Genomic DNA, 27,140 nt, shown 5'->3' with positions numbered 1-27,140 from the left:
TAAATATTGCAGCCTCCATATTCTTCTGAGTTGTCCATTAACCAGTACACTATTCAGCCACTTGTGGAATATATTGATTGGACACGCTGGGAAATCTCAGGCCAAAGTATAGACTGAAGACTTATTCAACCAAGCTGGTCACTTTACTGGGGCCCGGTGGTGGGCTAAAAGCATGGAGAGAGGACAGGGACATACACATCAAACTCTGGCCCGCGGGCCAAATCTGGCCCTCAGAGCCATTCAATTTGGCCCTCAAGTGGTTTCCCCACTTTGCCTTATGTTTGGCCCACTCTAGGCCACCAGGGAAGCTGTATTGGAGGTGAAGCCCTCAATCGCCAGGGAAGCCATATGGGAGAGGTAGGGGGATAGCATTAAACACTAGGGAACTGTATAGGGGAGGGTGGGGGCCTCTACACACCAGAGAACTATATAGAGGAGGGATAACCACTAGATACTAGGGAACTGTTTAGGGGTTGGAGGGGGGGCACTAGACACCTGGGAACTTTATAAGGGAGGAAGGTGGCCAGTAGACATTGAGATTGGCCAGCCACTAGGTCCTAGTGTAGAATTTCGGCCCACTTTGTATTTGAGTTTGACACCCCTGCTCTATGGGATCCTCAGCCCTCCCTCTCCATTAGTATATGACTAATTTATTTTAGCTCACTTTGTTAAAGTGTGCCAGAGACTAAATACAAAAAAATCATATATACCTGGGGCTTCCTCCGGCCTGATTGTTCCCTCGGTGTCGTCCTCTGCCTCCTTAATCTTCCGTATGGGGTCCTGTTATTCAGTAGGAGACCTTAGGCAAGTCTCCCTAACACTGCTACTGCCTATAGAGCGCGCCCTTGTGGCTGCAGCTCTGGCGCTTTGAGTCCGCCAGGAGAAAAGCGCGATATAAATGTTATGTCCTGTCTTGTTATCTTTGGCCAGGCTGGGCCAGTCGATGCATGCACAGTGCGGCTGTGCGCACTCCTCTGTCTTGCTCCCGTGGCCAGGAAAGTTCTGTGCAGAAGTGTTGTGCAGGCGCAGAGAGCTCCCGGCGACAGGAGTGTGGAGGGGAGGGTGCAGGTGGCCAGGCCGCACATGCGCAGTAAGCCCTGACTGCTGAAGATACCAGGACCCCGTACGGAAGAACTAGGAGGCAGAGGACGGCGCAGAGGGAGCGATCAGGCCGGAGGAAGCCCCAGGTATGTATGATTTTTTTTTTTATTTTATTTTTTTCTTCTTCCTTCATTAACCAGTTCAGTGACCAGGCTATTTTTTTTACAATTTTGTTCTCTGCAGCTTTAAAAGCTTGCTGCAGAGCTATACCATGCAGCACACAAATGCAGGGCTGCGGAGTCGGAGCAATTTTGGGTGCCTGGAGTCAGTCGGGAAAAAATGCGCCGACTCCTAATGAATTTGTAACTGTAATTAAAATAGAAAATATGATAAAATGTTCTATTTCTCAGATAATAGTCATTAAAAATAATGTATATATACAGTAATAGCTGTGCTTAGCCTACAAACCTGAAATAAACCAATCAAAATGAGTTACTTTTGCTGCTTCAATAAAGCAGTCCCCGTATTTTTAAAGTCCGATATACACATCTGATTGTGACTGTACAGTATATAGGATGTGTACACAGGAATCTCATATAACATCTATGCTGTAAGAATATAGCCTGATGTGTAAGCTTTCTCACTCTCATTCTCCCCCTCCCTGTACTCCCCTCTGATAGTTGTGCCACTTCTTAGGACCAGAGCTCTAGGGTTAAAAAAAAAAAAAGTGTTCCTAGACTCCCTCTGGTCAACTTCTCATGAGGTTACTCACTCATTTGAATTGACTTGCTCAATTTGTGTTCTAAACTTTATGTTCTATGTTTAAGTTGTATGGCTCAGTTATGAGTCAGTTAGCTGCAAAAATTCAAAAGATACATATAAGTATCTAATTGTTTTATATGGTTTACGTATGGTTGCAGTAACAATTTGTAGTCGCGGAGTCAATTAGATGTATGTCCAGTAGAATGGCCACACACAAGATGTACTGCAAGATTTAACGAAATACGTCCTTTATCAATATTTGTCTCCATTAAGTGTTAACATTTCAAACGTTATTGCAACATAAGTTGATTATTGTATTTGCATTTTAAGGGCCTGTTCATACTTGCTGCGTTTGTAGAACGCGTATAAATTCAAAGAAACGCAAGTTGAAAAACGCATGCGTTTTTCTTGCGTTTGAATGCGTTTTCTATTGCGTTTTGCACAAACACGTGACCCAGGGGAAAAAAAAGAATTATGGGAACCGCAGAGGAAAACGGATGCTAAAAACGCAATAGTACGCGTTTTTGATACGCGCCCATAGACTTTCATTGCGTCCGTTTCTATGCGTATCGCACAGAACTGCGTGCAGCAATGCGGATGAGAATCATATGCGTCTCATACGCATACATGTGAACTAGCCCATTCAAAAGCATTAGGAGCCGTTTCTATGCGTTTTTGGTACCCAGACACGTTCCCTGAAAACGGCTAGGAACGCATATAGTCTGAACAGGCCAGAATATAGCCTGATGTGTGGCTGTGTCATTAATAGAGATGGTCAATGAGATGGAAATAATTCTGCATTGATGCTGATTTATGCACTCTCTTTGCTCATGAAATCAGATAATTTGATATGTTGTTAAAATTTGGTTTGGTGACTACAAATTAAAGGGTACCTGAGACGGATGAAAAGTAAAGTTTTTTTTTTTTTTTTTTTTTTTTTTTTTTTTTTTTTTTTTTTTTTTTTTTTTTTATACATACCTGGGGCTTCTTTCAGCCCCCTTCAGGTCAATCAGTCTCTCGCTGTCCTCCACCACCTGGATCTTCTGCTACGAGTCCAGGTAATTCAGCCAGTCAACGCAGTCCGGCCGCGTGCCGCTCCCACAGCCAGGAACATTCTGCAACTGCACAATAGTGCTGCGCAGGTGTAGTATGCTCCCGGGGGCGGAGTGTATGCATGCGCACTATGCCCGACTGGCTCAAGTACCTGGACTCATAGCAGAAGATCCAGGTGGTGGAGGAGGACAACGAGGGACTGATTAGCCTGAAGGGGGCTGGAGGAAGCCCCAGGTATGTATAAAACTTTTAATTTCATCTGTCTCAGGTTTACTTTGTCACACACGTGTGTGTGTGTGTGTGTGTGTGTGTGTGTGTGTGTGTGTCAGTCAGTGTCAGTGTCATGAAAAGGGACCTATAGGAGGGAGTGAGCTTGATACCAAGGTAGTGTATGGACTTAGGCCTTGTCCCCACTTGAGCGAACGACGGACATTATTTTGTCTGTTCTCCGCTCATCGCAAAACTGACAGTGAACGGCACCTATTTTATAAACCGAAGCCGTTCACACTTGTTACTCTGCTACGGACCCATGTGACTGCACTTCTGTGCAGTCCGCAATAATCCCGGGCAGGTAGATGCATTTGCCATATAGCCTATAGCAGGCCTGGGCAAACTTTGCCACATTCCTAAGAGGCCTGGCCTCCTCCTCTCTCTTTTTCCTCTCCCTCCCCGCAGAGTCGCGAGCGGACGATTAGCGGGGTTAACTCGTCTACCTAACGCTTCCTTTGTCACGGCTTCATAGTAACAGGCCGTCACATGACACGCCGTGTAATATGGTGGCGTGTCACGTGACGGCCTTTTGCTATGGAGATACAACGCATGAAGCGTTATGTGGGTGAGTTAACCCCCGCTAATCACCCGCTCGTGACTCTGCAGGGAGGGAGGGGGAAAGAGAGAATACCGGCCCGCCGACAGAGGACAAAAACCTAGAACACTAGAATATTGGAGGGGAGCCTGCAGATAGCCTTGGCGTAATCTAGGAAGGAGTGTACTTCCTGATAAGAACAACAGTTCAAGGAGATGTAAAATAAGTGTTTCTGAAGAAATCTATCCTGTAATAACCTTTAAAGGGACACTTAAGCCAGAAAAAATGAGTTTTACTGACCTGGGGCTTCTACCAGCCCGCTGCAGCAGTCCTGTGCCCTCGCAGCCACTCACTAATCTTCTGGTCCCCCGCTGCCAGCTAGTTTCGTTTTTGCCGGCAGGCCCGACAGGACTGGCCACGCGTAGCTTTTTCCACATTCCCGACTGTAATTAGCGCTATTGCGGGCCGCAACGTGTACAAGAATACGCGTTGCCGCATATCTATGCGTAGGTAATGCGGCAACGCGTATCTTTGTACGTGTTGTGGTCCGCAATGTCGTTAATTACAGTTGGGAATGCGGAGAAAGCTACGCGTGGCCAGTCCTGTCGGGCCTGTCAGCAAAAACGAAACTAGCTGGCAGCGGGGGACCAGAAGATTAGTGAGTGGCTGCGAGGGCACAGGACTGCTGCAGGGGGCTGGTAGAAGCCCCAGGTCAGTAAAACTCATTTTTTTTTCTGGCTTAAGTGTCCCTTTAAGGTGGCCATATATTAGGCAACTTGGAGGCTTAGGGGAGGGAGGGAAGAGAGAATTTCGGCCCGCCGGCCGTAGTTTGCCCGGAGCTGGCCTATAATGTGTGTATGATCCTCCCCTGAGCAAACTGAGGTCCTCCGGACATGAGGTAGCCACTAACTGTCCTATCTGTGAGTATACTTGGAAAATGGTATGTGATGTTGGTCCTGTTTGCTGCCAGCCTCCCTGGCCTACATACTACACTGCACAGTGACTGATAGTGAGGAGATATCACTGCCGCAGTATGACCTCTGAAACAGTGACGTCAGTGCACAGAGCTGATAAGGTGCTTGTTTGTGTTATTTTTTATTGGCAACTCTCTGATCCAGACACCAATAAGTTCCAAGTTCTCCCTAAAGGTTATTACAGGATAGAATTCTTCACAAAGACTATTTTCATGTCTCCTTTAGGCTTGTACACACGTCCAACAAATCCGGCCGATTGTCGTCTGATATTGGTCTGTTTGATGACAATCAGGCGTGTATACACCTGGCAAACGGCTAGGCAATGACTGATAACAGGCGATTTGTCCAATCCATGCGGCGGATCAATTTTGCGCGATTTGGTCTGATATCGTGCATATGGCCAGGTGTGTACAATGTCGTTTTGAACAATGTACTTGTTTTGAATGCAGCCATGTTGTGCAGTCCGTTGTTTCACTTGTGGGCGCAGTATGTTAACCAATTCCGTACCAGCACTCTGCCAACTTAAGGATCAGAGACTGCTGGTACAGTAAAACGCCGCCTCCCGACGAATCGCTGCACATACCCTCTGCTCACGACGCTGCCGCATCGCCGCAGGCTCCTCTCTCTGCCTTCTCTCTGACGGCAGAGTGCTGACAGCCGGTCAGGAGCCGCTCTCATTGGCTCCTGATGCTGTCTATCAATGGGAGCCAATGTGTTTTGCTCTCCGTGATTACGTGGTCAGGAGCCAATGAAAGCCGATCCTGACCTGCTTACAGAGCTCTGCCGTCTTATAGACGGCAGAGTGAGCAAATTGCGGCAGGTACAGAGTGGCGAGATCAGTGGTGACGCGCGATTCATTGCGATGTTGAATCGACGTCCAGTCAGAGCCGCAGCACCACCTGCTGGACGTAGATTTGTACTGCGTCGCTCTGGAACCAGTTAACGAGATTGCCATTCAGTTGGTTGGTGGGCGGAAAAGTCGTAAACAGTTTATCGTGGTGGTCTTGCACTTTGGACTTGTGGCCATACATCTAGCGATGATGGGCAAATTCACCCAAAAGTCAGATCTCTCTCTGAACAAATCTGATTGGAGAGAGATCTGTCAGCTGCCCATACTCCGCAGGCCTATTACCAATGGATTTCTGCAGGAAATCTCTTGGGAAACAGCCTGGAGACATCGCCTCGCCAACCCCGGCACTGACACCCCCCCCAGTGTAAAATATGCCCCCTTCTGTACCCATGCATGAATACTTTAACCCTGTTGATGGCTCTGTCCTATTCCTCACACACGTGCCCATGGTGGCAACCACGTGGGACATTGTGTGAGAGGAATAGGGCAAGGACTGAGCCATCGGTGGTCAGTGTCAGGTTAAGTATTCATGCACGAGCACTGAGGAAGGGGGCACATTTTACACTGGTGGAGGGGGAGGGGAGTGCCAAGGGTTCTGTGCGTTCCTCGCTCTTCCTAATATTTCACGCCGTTACCAATGTGCAACCGATCGAGTATGTCGGGCCGACATCTTGCAGCATGTCCAATTAATACATGCAACCAATTTCAGCCCCAAATTGGTTGCATTGCATGCTCTTGACGGGAACCATTTTTATCCTATTTGATTATAATCATCTAGTCGGATGGTCGATCGGCAGCCTACTGTATGGCCACCCGGGTATTTCAGAATACTTTTTTTTTTCACAAACACTTTTTTTTCATGTAGCCTAGAAATGCATTTGTTGACATTTTTGTGTCTTATCAGGAAGTACACTCCTTCTTCTTCCTAGATTACTTCAAGGCTATCTGATGGCTCCCCTCGAGGAAATGTTCTCGGTTTTTTCCTTTGTCAAATTTTAGGTTATAAGAAGCAGCAGTTGGCTGAAAGTGTACAATAACGAGGAACTTTGAGAAGGATGTTGTAGCCACGGATGTATAGAATTTATAGAGTGCTTGAAACTGGTTTTAAAGTGTAACTGTCGGGCATAAAATCAATTCTTTGTTTTTATTTGGTAAACAAGTAAGAAGGATGCTAACCAGGCAATGCAAAAGTTAAAATCACTAATACTTCTCTTGTTGATAAATGATCATTCCCCAGTCTACCTGACTCTTATTTGGTACACACAACATTTTGTACACAAAAGAGAAGGGCATGCTGGGTTGTCCTTTTTTTTTTTTTTTTTTTTTCCTCGCTTCTCTACTTGCCTCTCTTACAGTAACTAATGCAGCTCGATTGGCTGAAGCTTCTTTCCCTCCTGTTTTCCCCTCCCACACATCTGTTCCTCTCTGATTGGCCAATGTTTCTCATGCTGAGACAATGCACTTTCTATAGAGGCGGGCGGGCAATGCATACACACTCACAGAGGACATTAAAGAGAACCCGAGGTGGGTTTGAAGAATATTATCTGCATACAGAGGCTGAATCTGCCTAAACAGCCCAGCCTCTGTTGCTATCCCAAACCCCCCTAAAGTCCCCCTGCACTCTGCAATCCCTCATAAATCACAGCCACGCTACTGACAAACAGCTTGTCAGAGCTGGCTGTGTTTATCTCTATAGTGTCAGTCTGCTGCTCTCCCCGCCTCCTGCAGAACTCCATTCCCCGCCTGCATCCCTTTCCTCCCTGCTGATTGGAGGGAAGGGATGGGGGCAGGGACCGGAGCTATGCAGGAGGCGGGGGAGCAGCTGAGACTGACACTACAGATGTAAACACAGCCTCACAGCACGGCTGTGATTTATGGGGGATTGCAGAGTGCAGGGGGACCTTAGGGGGGTATGGGATAGCAACAGAGGCTGGGCTGTATAGGCAGATCCAGCCTCTGTATGCAGATAACATTCTTTAAACACACCTCGGGTTCTCTTTAAGAGAGGAAATTACATCAGGATTGGCTTCAAAATAAACACATTGAAATTGTGAAATGCTAAGGATTTTTTTTTTTTTAAATGTAGAAAAATAACTTAAATCAAAGTGTGGACAGTGCAATACATATGTTATGTAAGTAGAGCGAGTATTTGTGTGTGTGTGTGTGTGTGTGTGTGTGTGTGTGTGTGTGTGTGTGTGTGTGTGTGTGTGTGTGTGTGTGTGTGTGTGTGTGTTTTTTTGTTTTTTTCTTTTTCTGAGCTAGTATGGCTGACAGCTCCTCTTTAAAGCAGATCTGTGAGGGTTTTTTTAAGTTATAACATAAATGTACCTTATTGCTTGCATTGTCTGCATGTCGGGTGCGCCTTTTTCGCTACTCGCATAAGTGAAGATTTTAACTTTTAAAAGTCGGCTCTTTTGAGCAAGATGGCCGCAACCCTGGCAGTACTTCTGGGTCAGATACTGCACGTCTCTGCTCATGCTGAGCGAATGAGCTGCGATGAGCCAGTGTGCCTAAAGGGGGGCCGGCTTGAGCAATGACGTGGCTAGAGGGGGCGGAAACGGGTGCAACACCACTCGGAAGAGCTCTGCGTCCTTCTGTTTTCCACTTGACGAAAAAATGTCGGTCACTAATTGGGAGACGCCGGCTGCTGCAACATGAAAATTTATTACGGACTTCCGGTTCCGGCGCCTGGATGGAAGGAGGCTGAAGGCAGAGCTCCGCTAGCCGCGTCTCCCTCCAGTGATCCGCAGACCACCAAAAGTGCCCCCACTTGCTATCACTTGCCGCTCGAGACGGTCGGACTTCCCGGACGCCAATCGCCTGCCTCATGGACCGGTATTTGACGCGGTCCACGGCGAAACAATCACCCAATGCGGAGGAACCTGTGCCCAATATGGCCACCGCACCGTCTTCTCCACAGCTTACGTAGCCACAAGTCTCCGCGCGAGAGCCCGACCATCCCTGCTCGCCAGCGAGAGATCTTACCCAGGACACCTACACGCTGAATCCAGGTGAAGGAGGGAGTGGGGGCATAGACTACCAGATCCTAGCCGCAGCGGTAGTGGAGAAACTGGCACCTGAGTTGCAGTCAGTGATCCAGGCCGCCATAGATCACTCACTTAAGGAGATTAAGTATAAAGTGCAGGCTCACGACCAACGCTTAGACCAGGCGGAAGAACGCATACAAATTATAGAAGAGGAGAGGGTCAAGGAGGAAAAAGAAGATAAAAAAATGAGAGCTGAGCATAAATTAATGCAAGAAAAGCTGCAAGATTTAGCAAATAGTTCACGGCGCAATAATCTAAGGGTGGTGGGCCTTCCTGAAGCTATGACTACTCAAGCCCTGCGAGATTTCTGTGCGTCCACACTCCCCAAGATGCTGGGTTTCAAGAGAGGCTGTAAGGTAGAACGGGCCCATAGAGTGGGACCCCCTTCCGACAAACGCCCTCCGCGCCTGGTCCTAGCCAGATATCTAGACTTTGCAGAGAAAAATGAGCTTCTGCGGGCATACAGAGATTTAGATCACCCGTTGGAGCATCAAAATACGCAGATCCGAATCTTTAATGACTACTCCGCTAAAGTATCTAAGAAGCGCCAGGCCTTTAATCCAGCTTGTGCACTATGCATTGAAAAAAAGTGGAAATTTCCTCTGCAGTACCTTGCCATAATGAGAATAACAGATGACGCAGACGAAACGCATGTTTTCCATTCAGTGACTGAGGCCCTCGCATTTCTACGAAGAGACAGCGCTGATCCAGATTGAAAAACAAAGTTTCCCTCTCTACACTGCTTACAATCAGCCGGCAGGGGGCGCTGCCACACTAAAGTTAGCTCATCTCTCTGTGTTAACAGCTAAAGTGTGATCATTTTTGCTTTCAGGGCCTGGTTTCTCATGGTTTTACGGCTTTTGAAGAGAGATAAAGCTTCTTATTACTACCTACAGCTAAGGATTTGACACTGGTCAGAGCACCGACTTGGAGCTACTCTGAGGAGGAAGACGTCCAGGGAAGAAGTGGAGTCAAGTAGCTATGCTTTTGTTTACCTTTGTTTCGTTTTAATTTTTAGTTACTATTTCTATCCCCAACTGACTCAGCCGTTGAAATTCATGGGGGCATCCAGGAGCAGTTCAGCTCCCTGGTTAAGTTCCAAGTCATTTGGGGGGAGGGGGAGGTGGGATAAGGGGTGGGGTTTGGGAGGGCTCTGTCATCTCGGGAGTGAATATAAGTTGTTATACTATATAGTAAATGTGAAATGTAGCCAGCCAGCTAACCTGATCCGTGACACGTTATACCTATGTCGCTCAGGATAACTACATGGAATGTTAAGGGGCTGAGATCCCCGGGTAAGCGCTCAATAGTGCTTCGCCACCTGAAGAAACTCAAATCAGATATAGCTATGCTCCAAGAGTGCCATCTATCACAAGATCAATTTAAATTTATGACTAAATCCTGGGTGGTTCAAGTTTTTGGTTCTCCAGCCCAGGGGCGCAAAGCTGGGGTGTTAATCCTACTTCATAAATCCCTACAGGGACAGGTCGTTCCCCACAAATGTGATGGGGAAGGTCGGTGGTTATGGATCAGGTTACGCTTGGCTGGGGAGGATATAATATTGTTTAATGTATATGCACCTAATGAGGAGGATAAGCGATTTCATGATGTGATCAGACAGGGGATCCTGCTGCTGGGGGACACCAAAATAATTCAGGGGGGAGATTTTAATGCCATGGCAAATATATTAGAAGATAGATCTAGGAGAACACCTGCTAGTAAGTCCACCATTTCTAAATCTCAGACGCTAGCGGAATATATCTCATCCACAAGGTTGTGTGATAGCTGGAGAGCTCTGCACCCAGACAGCGAGGAATATTCTTTTTTTTCCATACCTCATGATGTGTGGTCCCGCTTGGACTACTTTTTTGTTACCCCCTCTGTGATGTCTCAGGTACTCCAGACGGAGATTCTGGATCTGGTGATTTCTGACCACACCCCCATACAGATGACATTCTCTACAATAATCCCCAAAGGTACAGATATCATTTGGCGGTTCCCCTCATACTTGTATGAGGATGAGGGTTTTGCCCAATTGCTACTACAATGGTGGTGGGAGTATAAAGATGACAACTCCTCACACATAAAAGATATATTCCTATTTTGGGAAGCAGCTAAACCACCACTCAGGGGAAGAATTATAAGCTATGTAGCAGGGAAAAACGAAAAAAATCACACGAAGCATATATAGCATCTATGGAGGAACTGCGGTCAGCCCACAAAGCATTTCTAAGCAATCCTACCCCTGAATTACGCTTGAAGTGGTTGGCGGCAAAAAAAACCTCAGACACAGATTACAAAATCAGAGAGAGATATTTGAAATCGTATAGGGACCTATACTTTTATAAATATAGGAACAAAATGGGGAACCTCTTGTCGAGAATGTCGAAACCTCCACATTTGAACACCATGATCACCAGTCTCAGATCTCCGTCAGGTCAGATCCTAAATGACCCCAAATCTATAAATACCCTTTTTGGCAAATTCTACAAAAATTTATATGAACAGTCCAATACGCAAACCCTACAATCTTCATCCCCACATTGGTTTGATAGTATTTCCCTCCCATCTCTCTCGGAGGAGGAATTGATGGCCCTAAATGCACCCATAACTCCAGAAGAAGTATGTGCCACAATTAAAGCTCTGTCAAATAAGAAGGCCCCGGGACCAGATGGGCTTACCCCTGAATTTTATAAGATCTTGAAACAGGGATTAGCCCCATACCTCGTTTCTTTGTTTAATAAGATCCTCAAGGGGGGGCAATACCCTTTATCAGCGAACATGGCTTACATTAAATTGATTCCAAAACATGGCAAAGACCCCTTGGAGCCAGGTTCGTATCGCCCCATCTCCTTAATAAATCAGGATCTCAAGATCCTTTCGAAAATAATGGCCGATAGACTAGCAGATTTACTCCCCAAACTTGTGAGTCCCAACCAGGTGGGCTTCGTCCGCCACCGTTCCGCTATAGCCAATATCCGAAAGGTACTGATAGCCCAAGATCATGTCAGAGCTTACCCCAAGTCGTGCAAAGCGTATGCTCTTCTGTTGATCGATGCCGAAAAGGCCTTCGATAACGTTAGTTGGAGCTGGATGGAGAAAATATTAGATAAAATGAATATACAAGGGGGAATCAAAAAACTGATCGAAGCTATGCACATTAATCCTAAAGCTAGAGTCCATACCCCGGGATTCCTCTCAGAGGAGTTTTTACTACAAAAAGGCACTAGACAGGGTTGCCCTTTATCCCCCTTATTATTTAACCTAGCCTTGGAACCTTTAACCCAGATGCTTGGCAAAAAGGTAAAGGGGATAAAAATAGGGGAAGAAACGATATCTCAAGCCATATTCTTGGATGATCCAGAAACCCAGCTTGATAAAGTATTTGAAGTAATTTGTGAGGTAGGATCGTTTAGTGGGTTCAAGGTAAATGTAGCTAAGTCTGAACTACTATATCTATCCCCGTGCGCTCCTAGACATACCACAACGCACTTTCCAGTCAAAGTTAGTTCAATGGTCACTTACCTGGCTATAAAAATACACAAAGACCCAAATATGTTATATTCCCTTAATTATGATCCACTAATCAAAGACCTAATACGCCAACTAGCTAGCTGGGAAAACTTGCCAATTAATCTCTCAGGGAGGGCGGCTTTAATCAAATCAGTCTCATTTGGTAGACCGCTCTATTCCCTGCAAACCATTCCCTTGCTACTAAGGCACAAAGATATACAAGAACTAAATAGGGCCTTTACTAGATTTCTGTGGAGGGGTAAAAAATCAAGGATAGCCCTCACCAAGTTGACACTTCCTAAAATGTGGGGAGGCTTGGCGATACCAGACATCCGTCGATACAACCTGGCCTGTTTGACCAGACATGTGAGAGACTGGATAAATAAATCTAGCCTTTATTCAAATTACTCCCTCGAGGCATCTTTTTCTGAGCCATGGTCGCTGACCGGTCTACTACATACCCCCCAAAAAGATATGCCCCACAAGCTTAAAAACAGCAGAGTTATAAAAGATACGGTTATGACCTGGAGAGCCCTCAGGAAAATATATGCAACACCTCAACAAATTTCAAAATACATGCCACTGTGGGGTCTTCCAGGTTTTCCAGCTAGCCTTGCTCACGGGGGATTTCTGTCCTGGTTAGATAGGGGGATCGAGAATCTTGGGCAGATGTGTGACTTGCGCAGGGGGAGACTCTTGACGTTTCTAGAAATAAGAGCAAAATTTGGAATGCCAAGGGGCCACTTCCTATACTATGGCCAATTAGTCATATATCCATAGCAAAATCAAGGATATCCAGGCCATAGCAACCTTGGATTCTTTTGATAGTTTTATATCCCCCCATCGATCTCGTCAGTCATTATCCGAAATACATGCTAAATTACAGGAAATAGATCTAGAGACCAAAGCCCAACATAACTTTTCCAAATGGAAGAAGGACTTTCCAGTCGAGAACATAGAAGGGAAAATCATAGAGGGATACAGGGTAATACATAAACTGATCCCAGGGGAAAATTGGAGGGAATCGCAGCTCAAACTAATTCATAGGGCAAAATATGCCTTTAACATAAAATATCAGTCACCTTCTGCGCACTACTCACCAAAATGTCCCAAGTGTTCTCTACAGAACGCTGATTTGTCTCACTGCCTGTGGTTCTGTCCGTCAATAGTGATATTCTGGAATAATGTCTTACTATACATTAGACGCGTGTGTAATATCCAACTTAATTCATGTCCGCTCCTGCTCCTGTTCAATTATGTCGAAAATAAGGGATCTGATCCTGCCTCAGCAACTAAACCTGTTTTAAGCAAGCTGACACATTTGATTATAATAGCAGCACGCAAGGTCATTTTTAATAAATGGATCTATCCAAGTATTCCCACTGTGTGGGACGTACAGGAAGAACTTCAACATCTCTATAACCAAGGCAAGTTGGAATCAATCATACACAAAGATAAGAAAACAGCCGGTTTCTTCAAAAAATGGAAAAGCTTTATTCTTATATCCTATACAGACATTGAGATCAGAGCCTTAATGGAACATTTTAAACACACAAAATGGTACCTCACGGAGCACTTGCAGGGGTCCTTGGGTCGATTGGACATAACGTAGGTGACTATATAATTGAGGGAAGGTTCCCCGAGATGACAGAAGAGGGGAGGGGAGGGAGGAGATATGGGGGATAAAGGTTTTGACACTTAAAGTGACTCCGAGCTCATAAAAAAAAAGAAAGTTGTACTCACCTGGGGCTTTCTCCAGCCCAGTGCTGGTCGGGAGGTCCCACGACGGCGTCCTGGCTCTTCTCCTTCTCCCCGCTCCGGAATGGCTGACAGGCCGCAGCCCGGGCGACACTCGGCAGAGTGTCGGGCTGCTCCTTCCGCGTATGACGCGGATTACGTCACACGCCGGCCGCCTCGCGTCATCACGGCGGCCGGCGTGAAAGTACTGCGCATGCGAGCTTTAATCGCGCATGCGCAGTACTTTCACGCCGGCCGCCGTGATGACGCGAGGCGGCCGGCGTGTGACGTCAGCCGCGTCATACGCGGAAGCTGCAGCCCGACACTCTGCCGAGTGTCGCCCGGGCCGCGGCCTGTCAGCCATTCCGGAGCGGGAAGGAGGAGAGGAGCCAGGACGCCGGCGTGGGACCTCCCAACCAGCACTGGGCTGGAGAAAGCCCCTGGTGAGTACAACTTTCTTTTTTTGGGTGAGCTCGCAGTCTCTTTAAATAAATCCAGGAACATACAATTGTTTGCTATGAATGGCTTTAAGCAACGCATAACTTGTAATTGATCTGTCTGTTTTAAACATTGTGTTTTTTCCCTGTATTTCTAACTGTTGGGAGAAAAAAAAAAAAAAAAAAAATTATTACGTTGAGTGCTATGTCTGCATTAAAGCTACATACCTATAGAAGCAGTTTATACTGTGAAAAATCACTGTAGATTCGCTTTGTTGCAAAATGAAATATTCAGTAGAAATATTATGATAAACTCTCCTGTATTGCCTCACTAGAATCTTTGAACATAGCTCTGTTTTGCCAAGGACCCACTTTAAAGGTAGCCATACATCTAGCGACGATGGGCAGATTTGACCAAGAGACAAATCTCTCTCTAATCCAAGGGTGTCAAACTCGAATACAAAGGGGGCCGAAATTGTACACTGGGACAAAGTCACAGGCCAACCTCCATGTCTACTGGCCACCTTTATAAAGTTACGAGGGGTCAAATGGCCCCCCACCCTCCCCTATACAGTTCCATAGTGTTTAATCATTTTGCCCATCTCCCCCATATGGCCTCCCTAGTGTTCTAGGGCTTCACCTCCAATATAGCTTCCCTGGTGGCCTACAGTGGGCCAAATGCAAAGTGGGGAAACCACTTGAAGGCCACATTTAATGGCTCTGTGGGCCAGATTTGCCCCGCGGGCCGGATTTCGACATGTATGCTCTAATCAAATCTGATTACAGTGTCGGTGACACAGCTCCCCCTTACCTAACGGTGCCCACTAACTTTCAGTCGGATTCGATACCCGCTCGTCCCCGCCGGCGCCGCTTATCTTCCGCTCAATTCCCCGCTATTGTCCGCTCGCGGGGAATCGGCCGCGGCGAGATTGGACCTGTCGGAACTTATCAATCGAGCCACATCAGCGGCTCGAATGATGAGACAAATCTGCACGTGTTGATGTTGACTGAGCAAGTAGGACACCTGAAGTGAAAGTAATATGGAGGCTGCATTATTTATTTCATTTTAAGCTATACCAGTTGCCTGGCTGTCCTGCTGATCCTCTGTCTCTAATACTTTTAGCCATAGCCCCTGAACAAGCATGCAGCAGATCAGGTGTTCCTGACATTATTGTCAGATGTGATAAGATTAGCTGCATGTTTGTTTCTGGTGTTATTCAGACCAGGGCTGTGGAGTCGGAGTCGTGGAGTCGGAGCAATTTTGGGTACCTGGAGTCAGGGAAAAATGCACTGACTCAGACTCCTAATGAATTTAAACTGTAATTAAAAAAGAGACCTATGATAAAATGTTCTATTTCTCAGATAAGTCCTCACATATAATGTATATATACAGTAATAGCTCTGCTTGGCCCACAAACATGAAATAAACCAATCAAAAAATTGTTACTTGTGCTGCTTCAATAAAGCAGTCCTCGTATTTTTAAAGTCCGATATACAGATCTGATTGTGACTGTATATATAATGTCTACACAGGAATCTCTTATATATACTAAATAACTTCTATGCTGTAAGATTAAAGCCTGATGTGTAGCCGTGTCACTAATAGAGATGGTCAATGAGATGGAAATAATCCTGCGTTGATGCTGGTTTATGCAAATGTATGCACTCCTTTTGCTCATGAAATCAAATAATTTGATATGTTAAAGTTTGGTGACTACAAATTAAAGGGTACCTGAGACGGATGAAAAGAAACGTTTTATACATACCTGGGGCTTCCGCCAGCCCAACCAGTCCCTCGCTGTCCTCCTCCGCCACCAGGATCTTCTGCTATGAGTCCCAGTAATTCAGCCAGTCAGCGCAGTCTGGCCGCATGCGACTTCCACAGGCAGGAGCGTTCTGCACCTGCACAATAGTGCTGTGCAGGTGTAGTACTCTCCCAGAAGCAGAGTGTGTGCCTGCGCACTACGCCAGACTGGCTCAAGTACCTGGACTTCTAGCAGATGATCCAGGTGGCGGAGGAGGACAGCGAGGGACTGATTAGTCTGAAGGGGGCTGGAGGAAGCCCCAGGTATGTATAAAACTTTAATCTGCCTCAGGTTTACTTTGTTATACAGTAGTACTATACTCTAAATATGCACTCCCCACAGAGCTGCAGGGAATCCCCTGAGAATGTTGTGCACATTGAACACAGAGGTGTTGTCTGTCACCCATAAACCTGGTTCAGATTGTGCATGAAGAATGTGTAATAGAAGAAGAATCTCCTCATTCCCCTGCAGAGTACCTGCACATCACTCTTACATGTACCCACAGTCACATTGCCTAGGGCCTGATAGATGTTGTTTGTTCCGGTCTGTACCTTCTACAAGTACTCTCACTAAGGACTAGTTTTAACCCCCCTTCACATCTATGCAGCGCAGATGGCCATGAGATCGGAACGCAATGCATACGGTCGCACGCCATCTGTGCTGCTACCCGCTGCACTGCTGATCCCATCCATTGACAGTGAATGGGTCAGCTCTGCGCTTGCGGGCAGAATGCATGCAGCAGTACGCAAGCGCACTGTACTGCTGCGCAGCGCATTTGATGTGAACAGCAGCAGGGCTGTCTATACCCTTCTGCCGTTCTTGCATGTTACCACATCATACGCGCTTCCAACTGCGCACGGAAGCGTGTATGATGTGAAAGAGGCCTCAGTCTATGACTAAAAGTATTAGAGGCAGAAGATCAGCCAAACAGCCAGGTAACTGGTATTGTTTAAAAGGGAATACATTTAGCAGCCTCCATATCCCTCTCAGCTCAGTTGTCTTTTAAATTCCTAAGCGTTGGCAGTTAAGAGATGCATTTTATGTTACATACTTTAAATCAATAAGATTGTAATACACAAATTAGAGGAGTCTGAGTTTAGGAGTCTGAGTCGGTGGAATACTAACCTGAGGAGTTTGAGTATTTTTGTACCGACTCCACAGCCCTGATTCAGACACTGTTGATGTCAAATACACCAGCAGGGCTGCCAGGCAACTGGTATTGTTTAAAAGGAAACCAATATGGCAGCCTCCATTAGGCCTGAACGATAAATCGTTTCAGGATCGAAATCGCGATCACGGAAACGGCGATTCCGTGATCGTCATGGTGGCGATTTTGATCCCCTCTGTGGGAAGTATATCAGTGCTCTCTCCCGCTGTGCGCAGCTCGCCGCTACGTCCAGCGGCGGGTCAGCGGGCGTTACTCGCGGCGATTGAGGCGGCTCACTCTCTCCCCCTGTGCACAGCAGCCTATCAGCGGAGCGGGCAGCAGACAGCAGACTCCGCCTGCAGGCTCTTAATTGGCTCACTCCTCCCAGCTCCTTCATGTCATTGGCTGGAAGGATAGCAGACTCCGCCCGCAGGCTCTCAATTGCCTCACTCCTCCCAGCTCCTTCATGTCATTGGCTGGGAGGATAGCAGACTCCGCCCGCAGGCTCTTAATTGGCTCACTCCTCCCAGCTCCATGTCATTGGCTGGGAGGATAGCAGACTCCGCCAACAGGCTCTCAATCTCGTGCGGCTCACTCCTCCTGCCATCAATTCAGGTTTACATCTTGTGCTATGGCTATGGCTGTGGCTGGTGTAAGTAGTTTTCTAACAGAAGGTTGAAAACATTACAAGCAGTATTTGTGTGACAAGATTTTATGATCATTGGCTATAAACATCGGTGCATGTTTGCAATTGTTACTGTGCACAATGTGAATTTAGCGATAAAGCTTGATTTGAAAAAAATCGTGCATAAAATCGAAATCACAATTTCTGACAGAAATCGTGCGATTCAATCTTTTTTCCTAAAATCGTTCAAGCCTAGCCTCCATATTCTTCTCACTTCAGTTGTCCTTTAAGAGGGTACAGGAAGTTGGGCAGGCAGCCATGTTGCTATGTAGGCCAAACGACATTGCAGCATGTGATAAAGCGGCCGGCGGCTAGCAGGTAAGGAGGTGAACAATGCACTCTGCCATCAATGTCTCTTAACCACTTCACCACTGAGAGGTTTTACCCCTTGAGCACCAGAGCAATTTTCACCTTTCAGCGTTCCTTCCATTCATTCGTCTATAACGTTATCATTACTTATATCACAATGAAATGAACTATATCTTGTTTTTTTCCGCCACCAATTAGGCTTTAGTTGGGACATTATGCCAAGAATTATTTTATTCTAAATGTGTTTTATTGGGAAAATAGGAAAAAATGTGAGAAAAAATTTATTATTTTTCAGTTTTCGGCCTTTATAGTTTTTAAATAATGCATGCTACTGTAATTAAAACCCATGAAATTTATTTGCCCATTTGTCCGGTTATAAAACCGTTTAAATTATGTCCCTATCACAATGTTTGGCGCCAATATTTTATTTGGAAATAAAGGTGCATTTTATTCAGTTCTGCGTCCATCCCTAATTACAAGCCCATAGTTTATAAAGTAACAGTGTTATACCATTTTGACATAAATATTTAAAAATTTCAGTCCCTAAGTTAACTATTTATGTATATTTTTTTTAATATTATTATTTTTTTTTTATTACAAAAAAAAAAATTTGGGGAGTGTGGGAGGTAATGAGTTAATTTTTAGTGTATAACTAATGTATTTGTATATGAAAAATGCAAAAAAAGTGAATGAATGAAAAAGTGAATGAATGAAAAAGTGTAGTTTTACCATTTGGCCACAAGATTGCCACGGTAACATTTTGTTTATGCGTCCTGCAAGCGTCCGGAAGTACGTGTTACGAGTGTTATGAGGCATTATTTTTTTCCCCCACAATGATCGCGCTGCTTCTCGTAGAAGCAGCTAATCATTGCGGGGGCTTGGATCAACGAACGGGAACGTTTTTTTCCCGTTCATTGATCTCTGAGCGGGCGGTGGCGTGCACGAGCGCGGGGTCCACTTTAAAAGAACCCTGAGACAAAGTATATAGAAGAATTTATTCTTGCTTGTGCCTTTCTCCAGCCCCATGAACTCCATGGGTTTCCTCGCTATCCTCCTGGGTGGTTCTGTTTTGTCCGCAGTCCTTCCCATTAGGAAGGCTTCAGGCATGTCAGTCTGGCTGCTCTGCACATGCATGGCCTGGCCGCGCACACACCCTCCCATCACTGGGAGCATTTTGCGACTGCGCAACGAACTTCAACTTGCAAGCAAACTCCCAGAATTTAACCTGTTTGTAAGTAGGGGACTGCCTGTATGGGAGGAAACCAGCATGCAGGGCCCAAGCCCACCGAGTCACAGGGAGAACATACAAACTCGAGAAAGATAGTGTTGTGGTGAGACTTGATGCTGAGACCTTAATGCTGCAAGAGGAGATAGCCAGCCGGTTGGCCTCCAAGTCGCCCCATCTTACGTTATTTCTACAGCCCAGTTTGCGTTCCATTTTGATCTTGGACTTCCTAATCCGCCCTGTACTAAGTTTATAACATAGGAAGGTATATATGGATCAGTTTACAATTGTTGGAGAATGTAACCGATCCAGATAAACCTTCCCTGGATCTTTTTAAAAACCGTCAGCTGTTACGTGACAACAATTTGCAAACCCTCATGTGGGTGACAAAGAGAAGAATGCTGTGAAGTTAGTGGATTAGTGTTTCTGAACCAGGAAATCATTTTTTTTATTTTTTGTTTTTAACTGAACTCTTGCAAAGGACAGGAGGAAAACAGAGAGAAATGCACCCTGTATGTATTTACAGAGTTTAGCCTGTCTAATTCCCCCTCATCTGTGTCCAATCACAAGTTGTAATTTGATCTCTGAGTCAGCTGGCTGCCTCAGCAGAGCAGCTAACTTGCAAACACAGGATCTCAACTCTGTCTGCTTCCCGGCAATCTCTTGCTGCAGCCCCCCGAAGTGTGTAAATATTTACCTTCCGCGATTCAGCGCAGGCGCACTGGCCGCTCTTCTTTCGGGGTTAATGTGGAAATATAGCAAAGAAATGAACAGCGCTACTTAAAAACAGATGAATGCTTACCTGCAAAAAAGTGCAGACCCCACTCATGGGATACAAATACACAATGAGCACACATCTAACCTGTCTACCACTTGGAGGATGTTAGTTTCCACTAACAGCTTGCATGCAATTTGTTAGGTACTCGTCCCTCCCACTGTCGAAGAAGTCTTTCCTCCATGGGAGGGGACCTAACACTAACTAAATTATGCATATGCATAGCCTGGGCGCGCTACCACTTAATGTGGAAATAGCCGAACCCGATTTATCCGCTCTACTGCGCAGGTGCGAGTCCTTTTGCGCCTGCGCAGTAGAGCGGCTAAGATCTTGCTCGACTATTTCCGCCTAACCCAAACAAAGAACCGCTACTGCGCCTGCGCAGGATCCCGAAGGGGTAAATAAATCCATTCTTGTCGGGGGAGGATTGCGGGAGCCAGCGCTGGATTCAATGAAGCTACAGGGGATGGGGAAGCCTCATTGGGACCCTAAGGCTGCCTCCTCCCCCGGGGACTATTTTTTTTTTTTAATACAGAGTCTCTTTAAAGTGAAATAGACGAAGCACCCTCATGTATTTTACCATATAGATCAGTGGGAACATTAGAGAAAACACCTACCCTGCTTTCTGTTTCATTCTGCACTGCACAGCTTGTTTCTGATCAGCCCTGATAAAATCCCCGACTGAGCATTCAGTCTGGTGTTGCTATGACTCAGCTATGATTCCTGAGCAGAGCCAGCAGGGGTCAGGCTTGGACTTGAAAAGACCTGAGGGAACACAGACTGAACTATAAATATTCCTGAGCAAAGCCAGACTGAATGCTCAGTCGGAGATTTTATCAGGGCTCATTAGAAGCAAGCTGTGCTGTGCAGAATGAAACAGAAAGCAGGGTAGGTGTTTTCTCTGTTTCCACTGATATATATGGTAAAATACATGAGGGTGTTTCATCTCTGGTTTACTTTAAATGAATGCATAAAAAAAGAATGATTGCTGTAGGTACGTGTACAGTAGCACACATTTTAACTCCCTGATCTTTCATCCTTCCTCACATATACTTGGCTGTGGCCCGGAATACGTTTACAAACATTAGGCCTCTGTTGAAATGTAAAGAACAAAACAAACTCTCAAGCATTGCAGGATCAACTCTCTTCTGTCTTCTCTGTTCTTAGGGCTGTTTTCCACTAGCAGCCCCCTGCAGTCCTATTCCGATTGCTTGTGGATGGCAAAATGTCTGGTCTTGCTTAAAGGATAACTGTAGTGAGAGGGATATGGAGGCTGCCATATTTATTTCCTTTTAAGCAATACCAGTTGCCTGGCTATTCAGCTAATCCTCTGCCTCTAATACTTTCAGCCATAGGCCCTGAACAAGCATGCAGCAGATCAGGTGTTTCTGACAAATTTAGACAGATATGACAAGATTAGCTGCATGCTTGTTTCTGGTGTGATTCAGACACTTCTTTAGGCAAATAGACCATCAGGGCTGCCAGGCAACTGGTATTGCTTAAAAGGAAATAAATATAGCAGCCTCCATATCCCTCTCACTACAGTTATCCTTTAACCTCCTTGCCGGTTATCCCAAGCTCAGCTCGGGGTAACCTGCGTAGGAGGATTTCTCAGGCCCCGCCGGGCCGATTTTTCAAATTTTTTTTTTTCCCTACATGCAGCTAGCACTTTGCTAGCTGCGTGTGGTACGCAATCGCCGCCGCTCTCCGGCGATTCGCCGCTATCCGCCGTGCCCCCCCCTCCCTCCAGACCCCTTGCGCAGCCTGGCCAATCAGTGCCAGGCAACACTGAGGGGTGGATCGGGATTCCCTCTGACGTCCCGACGTCCATGACGTCACTGACCGGGGAAGCCCAGCAGGAAATCCCGTTCTGAATGGGATTTCCTGCTTACTCTGATCGCCGAAGGCGATCGGAGTGGATAGGGAGATGCCGCTTGTCAACGGCTATCATGTAGCGAGCCCTGGGCTCGCTACATGATTTAAATTTTTTTTTTTTAAAAAAGTGCTGTGCTGCCCCCTTGCCGCCAGAATTGTAACGGCAAGGGGGTTAATCCTACCTACACCATTTAATTTTCATACAAATAGTATAGACATTTCCACCACCCCAATCTTCCGTTTTATTGGAAAAAAAAACAAGACAGGAAATTCAATCAGATTTCTTGCTTTAATTTAAAGGAAAAAAAACACCTTACATCTTTCTGTACAGCCAATTGTTTTAATTGAATTGCAGTAAAATCTAATCTTTTTAATGTACCATTTGCATGACCACCTTTTAAGCCTCGTACACATGCTTATTTATTTATTGTATTTATAAAGCGCCAACATATTACGCAGCGCTGGACATTAGTTTAGGTTACATACAATATTTAGGGGTGACATACAGCAAAATGACATTACCTGAATACAAGAAAGACCAGATTATGCAGCACGGTATGAGTACAAAGTAATGCTTAGTCACTGGAGGGGAGCATGGAGATTGGGCAAGTTAGATTAAAGTTGGCTGAGGCTGCTGATCACTGCCTCAGCCGATAATCAAGCATGTGAATGGATGCTTGCGAACCCCGACCCACGATGCACCAGCGGTCTGCCCCGCAGATCAACTCACCCCCAGCGACGGGTGATCCTATTGTCCATGCTACTCTCACACCCCCCCCCCATGTGAGATCACACAGCGATTCAGCCCTCCGCATAGCAACAGAACACATCTTCGGCTACACAGCTGACATGTTTGTACTGACCAGCCTAGCGATCGGGTCCCCCGATGGGCGACCTGCATCACTGGTGTGTACACACCTTTCGGGAGAGCATCTCATAATATAGGTTTCCTTCTAAGTGTACCTGAGGCAAATAGTGAAGCCTTTGGATCTTATAGAGGCTTCTCACGCCGTCCTCCAGTTTCCTGTTGCTGAGCGTGGACCTTGCCAAAGAAATCTGACTAGGATTTGTCAACTTGAAGATCGGGGCAGCGCTCCTCTTCAGGTATAGGACAGGAGGTTCCACTCTACTGTGCAGGCGTACTCGTGCCTGAGGAGGTGCATGGCCTGGATCTTCCTCCAAAGAGCCCCAGTGAGTGGGGAGGATGACGTGGGAAACCTCTTCAGCAACCAGAGCACTCTTCTTCCTTTTAAAGAGACTCGGGATCAAAACCAGATAGATACCTTAAAAGCCTCAGGATCCTATGTAGGCTTTCGTCGATGCTGTAAATCTCCCCATTGCAGAGCGAGGCCCCTCCCCCCCTTCACATTGGGGGCCGTGCAGCTCTTGTTCCGGAAGCGGGTCCGCACAGTAGCCATGCATGTGCAGTACCACTGAGCCTGCAGCTCCGGCTTGATGCGCATGCACAGGCGGGCTGGGTTGGCTATTGCGTGGCCATGCTGGAGCAGGAAGAGCTGTGCAGCCCCACTAGGATTAGCAACAATGCATGTTGTTAATCTTCTGGGGCTCCACGCTCAGCAATGGGGAAGAACACAACAGGGAGGGAAGCCTCAATAGGATCCTGAGGCTTCCCTCTCTTTAGGGAAGTATCTGATTTTGTGCACCTGATCTTCGACTCCGGTACTCTTTAAAGTGACCCAGAGACGAGCGCTGTAACAGATTTTTACTTACCCGGGGCTTCCTCCAGCCCCATAAGCACGGATGCATCCCTCCCCGTCCTCCTGTGTGCCTCATTAAGCTGCGATCAGCTCCGGTATTCTGCTCGGTTGAGCCTAGTCTGACTCCGTGACGTCAGCCGGGGTCTTCTGCGCTTGCGCAGAAGGTCCGGGCATGCGCAGAAGGCCCCGTACTGATATCACTGAGCCGAATACCAAAGCTGATTGCCGGTTAAGGACTGCGGGAGGACGGCAAGGGACACGTCCGTGCTTATGGGGCTGGAGGAAGCCCCGGGTAAGTAAAAATCTGTTACAGCGCTCGTCTCTGGTACACTTTGTTTGTCTTTTTTGTTTTACCCTCGGGTTCCCTTTAAAGTTTGATGAATCTGTAAATTTATGACTGATAGGATGTACCAAATAAATCTGTAATCGGTTTTAATTACTCAGGAATATATTTGATTTATCATGTTATCCTTTTTTGTGTTTCTACCCTCCTGCAGCTCAGAGGAAAAGGTGACGGTGAAGTTTATTAACCGGGATGGAGACCCGATAGTAGCGGAGGGGCAGGTCGGACAGTCTCTCCTGGACCTCGTAGTAGAGAAGAAACTAGACATTGATGGCTTTGGTAAGTCCATATTGTCTGCTAGAGAGAATTTACGTTGTACAGGTCACACTGCCCTGAAGTGGGCCATTATGGGTGCTTCATTTAGGATGAGTGGAAGCATTCCCACGCAGCTACATTTTTATTTTAAAGCCATCCTGGACCACAATAAAGTATAAAAGTTACATGCATGCCTCATTAGTGGGAATCCTCTGGATAGTCCATGGGCACCTCGATCCTTCTTCAGCCCACCGATCCAGCGTTGGGCTCCTCTTTACCTTTTGGCCCGGGAGCATATGCATGTGAGCTGTGAGAAAGGTCCATGCATGCCCAGTAGAGGTAAGCACAAAATCCTGTGCATAAACGCTTCTACCGGGCATGCTCAGACCATACTTGCACATGCCCAGTACGGATGTACTGGGGGGTACTTACCTCGGGAGGGGGAAACCTATGGATCCTAAAGAGGCCTTCCCCCGTCCTCCTAAGCCTCGGCGATCCCGCGCCTGCAGCACCGAATAGCACACGTCAGTATTTATGATCTGCGCTCCTGCGCAGTAGCGGACCCGATCAGGCTTGGCTGTTTTAGTCGGAGCCCATAGGAAAGCCGCTACTGCGTCTGCATAGGATCCGGGTAGGTAAGTATTGCCACGCAGTGCAGGGGCTACCACGCCTGCACACGTTGTTGGCAGATTTTTTTGGGAGCTGCCAGCGCTGGATCCCTGAAGCTTAGGACGATGGGCGGAGCCTCATTAGGATCCAGAGGCTTCCCCCTCCCGAGGTATGTACCCCTTTTAAAACCCAGTGCACACCAAGTACCCCCTAGCATAGTAAACATTATCAAAAGTACCCCTTGATAAATATATATGTAATCGTAATACATAATTGGTTCTAAACAATTTCCAAGCATTCATTATTGCTTTTAATTAGCTAAAACACTAATTTGGTTGTGTTTTAAATAAGCTTTATAATTTTCTGAAAAAACTGTTAATTTGTTATTCTTGGTTAAGTATAGATCAAGCCTGAGTACCCCCTGAAACCATCAGAAGTACCCCCTGGGTTACACGTACCACACGTTGAGAACCTAGGGCCTAGCCTACATCCTCCCACAAATTAAAAGACCACTATCACAAAAAAAGTAAATTCATGTTTACACATATTTATAAAATGTACTTTTGAATTGGGAGGTCCAAAATATTTGGGGAATAGCTAACCATTCATGAAAACTGATGATATTATTATTATTGATTTAGAAAGCGCCAACATATTCCGTGGCGCTATACAAAGTAAGAAGTAAAGATGATATATTAGCTACCGTACTTGTGGGATGGTACCTTTCCCACTTACGCTTGGCCAAGATAAGGTCAACAGAAGCCAATTACCAGGAATGTATTTCAGCAGAGGGCACCCTTACTCACATGTGGGATTGGTCGTTGATCCAACAATTTTGGTCAGAAGTAGAAACCTTCTGCAGAATAAATGTAAAACTCTCCACAAAATTGAGCTTTAAACTAGCAGTTATGGCGATATGAGGAGTGGAGGCCCACTGTTCTGAGCAGAGCTGGCGCTTCCATAGAGGTAAAGGGGGCAGTTGCCCCAAGCCTGTGGGAACCCCCCCCGGGTGCCCCCCTCCCCTCCAGCTATGGTGACCCATGAGAGCGGGAATGCGGTCTGTTTACTCAGTAAAGGGGGGGGGGGGGGCATATGAAGGACACCTATTGTGTGATGGGGTGAGGACTGGACCAGGCATTGCAGCCGGCGCAGGAACCTGAGGGAGATTTTGTTGGAGGGGGGGGGGCATCAGACCCCCCCCCAAGTTAACTTTGCCCCAGGGCCCCATTGTAGCAAGGACTGGCCCTGGGTTTGAGTAAAAGCCCATTTCCACTACATCCAGATTTTCAGCGTTTCCCCGCTTGCGAGCTGCACAGGGAAATGTTGCCTATCTTTGTGGTGGCCTGCCGTCCAGATCGCACTTCAGTGTGAATCTGGGTGGCATGCTGCAGATTTCTTGGCTAGAGATTCGGGCTGCGGCTACGCAGCAGAATGGGAGCCGTGGCTGAATTGGAAATGACCGCGGCTCCCAGTGGAAATAGGCCCTACGTGTGAGGTACTCACTTGCTTGAAGGATCATTATCAGGAACTGGAAAGCGAAGGATGTCCCCACTTTGGCGTCTTGGATAGGTGAAATGTTGCGGGCTCTTGAAGATGAATTATGGGAAGGGGAGGAAGATCCTATTTCCACAAGATTGAGAGCATTAAAATACAGCTGGGATAGTATAGTATAGTATGGTAACCTGATATTTGGGCTAGAATCGGTCCAACAAGCTTTCTTGTTTTTTGTTTTAGGATAAGCTGCAATTGGAAGGATCGGGTCAAGTGTGTATGGCCTGCGTGAGTGAATTACTGGTAATGGCTGGCAGGACAGAGTGGATGTGTTTGGCTGTACTGCTGATCCTCTGCCTTTAATACATTCAGCCATAGACCCGAACAAGCATGCAGAAGATCAGATGTTTCTGACATTATTGTCAGATCTGACAAGATTGTTTGTTTATTGTTTAAAGGATACCTTAGATTGAAACGGGGGGGGGGGGGGGGGGAGGGGGGGGGGATGGAGCGGGCATTTTTAGCAAGCGATCGCTGAACTTCAGGAGGCAAAGAAGTGACTTCGGGAGGCGATTACAGCATAACGGAGAAGAACGGGAGAGCAGTGGGCATCAAGATCGCTTGCGAAAACATGCCCGCTTTCCCTGTTTTGAATGCTAAGGTATCCTATAAAGAGAAACCGTG

The 27,140-nt window shown here is 46.5% G+C and overlaps 1 protein-coding gene across 1 annotated transcript in view; it reads left to right on the top strand.

Annotated features, from left to right (window-relative positions):
- FDX1 (ferredoxin 1) overlaps positions 1-27,140 on the top strand; it is a 49,689-nt gene that overhangs the window by 5,832 nt on the left and 16,717 nt on the right. Inside the window, exon 2 of the mRNA XM_068264977.1 lies at positions 24,256-24,380. Within this exon, the coding sequence (XP_068121078.1) occupies positions 24,256-24,380 (125 nt within the window). The remainder of the gene's footprint in view (positions 1-24,255; positions 24,381-27,140) is intronic.

The sequence above is a fragment of the Hyperolius riggenbachi genome, chromosome 2 (assembly GCF_040937935.1).
Source record: "Hyperolius riggenbachi isolate aHypRig1 chromosome 2, aHypRig1.pri, whole genome shotgun sequence".
Taxonomy (NCBI): domain Eukaryota; kingdom Metazoa; phylum Chordata; class Amphibia; order Anura; family Hyperoliidae; genus Hyperolius; species Hyperolius riggenbachi.
This window is presented reverse-complemented; position numbering and strand designations above follow the sequence as displayed.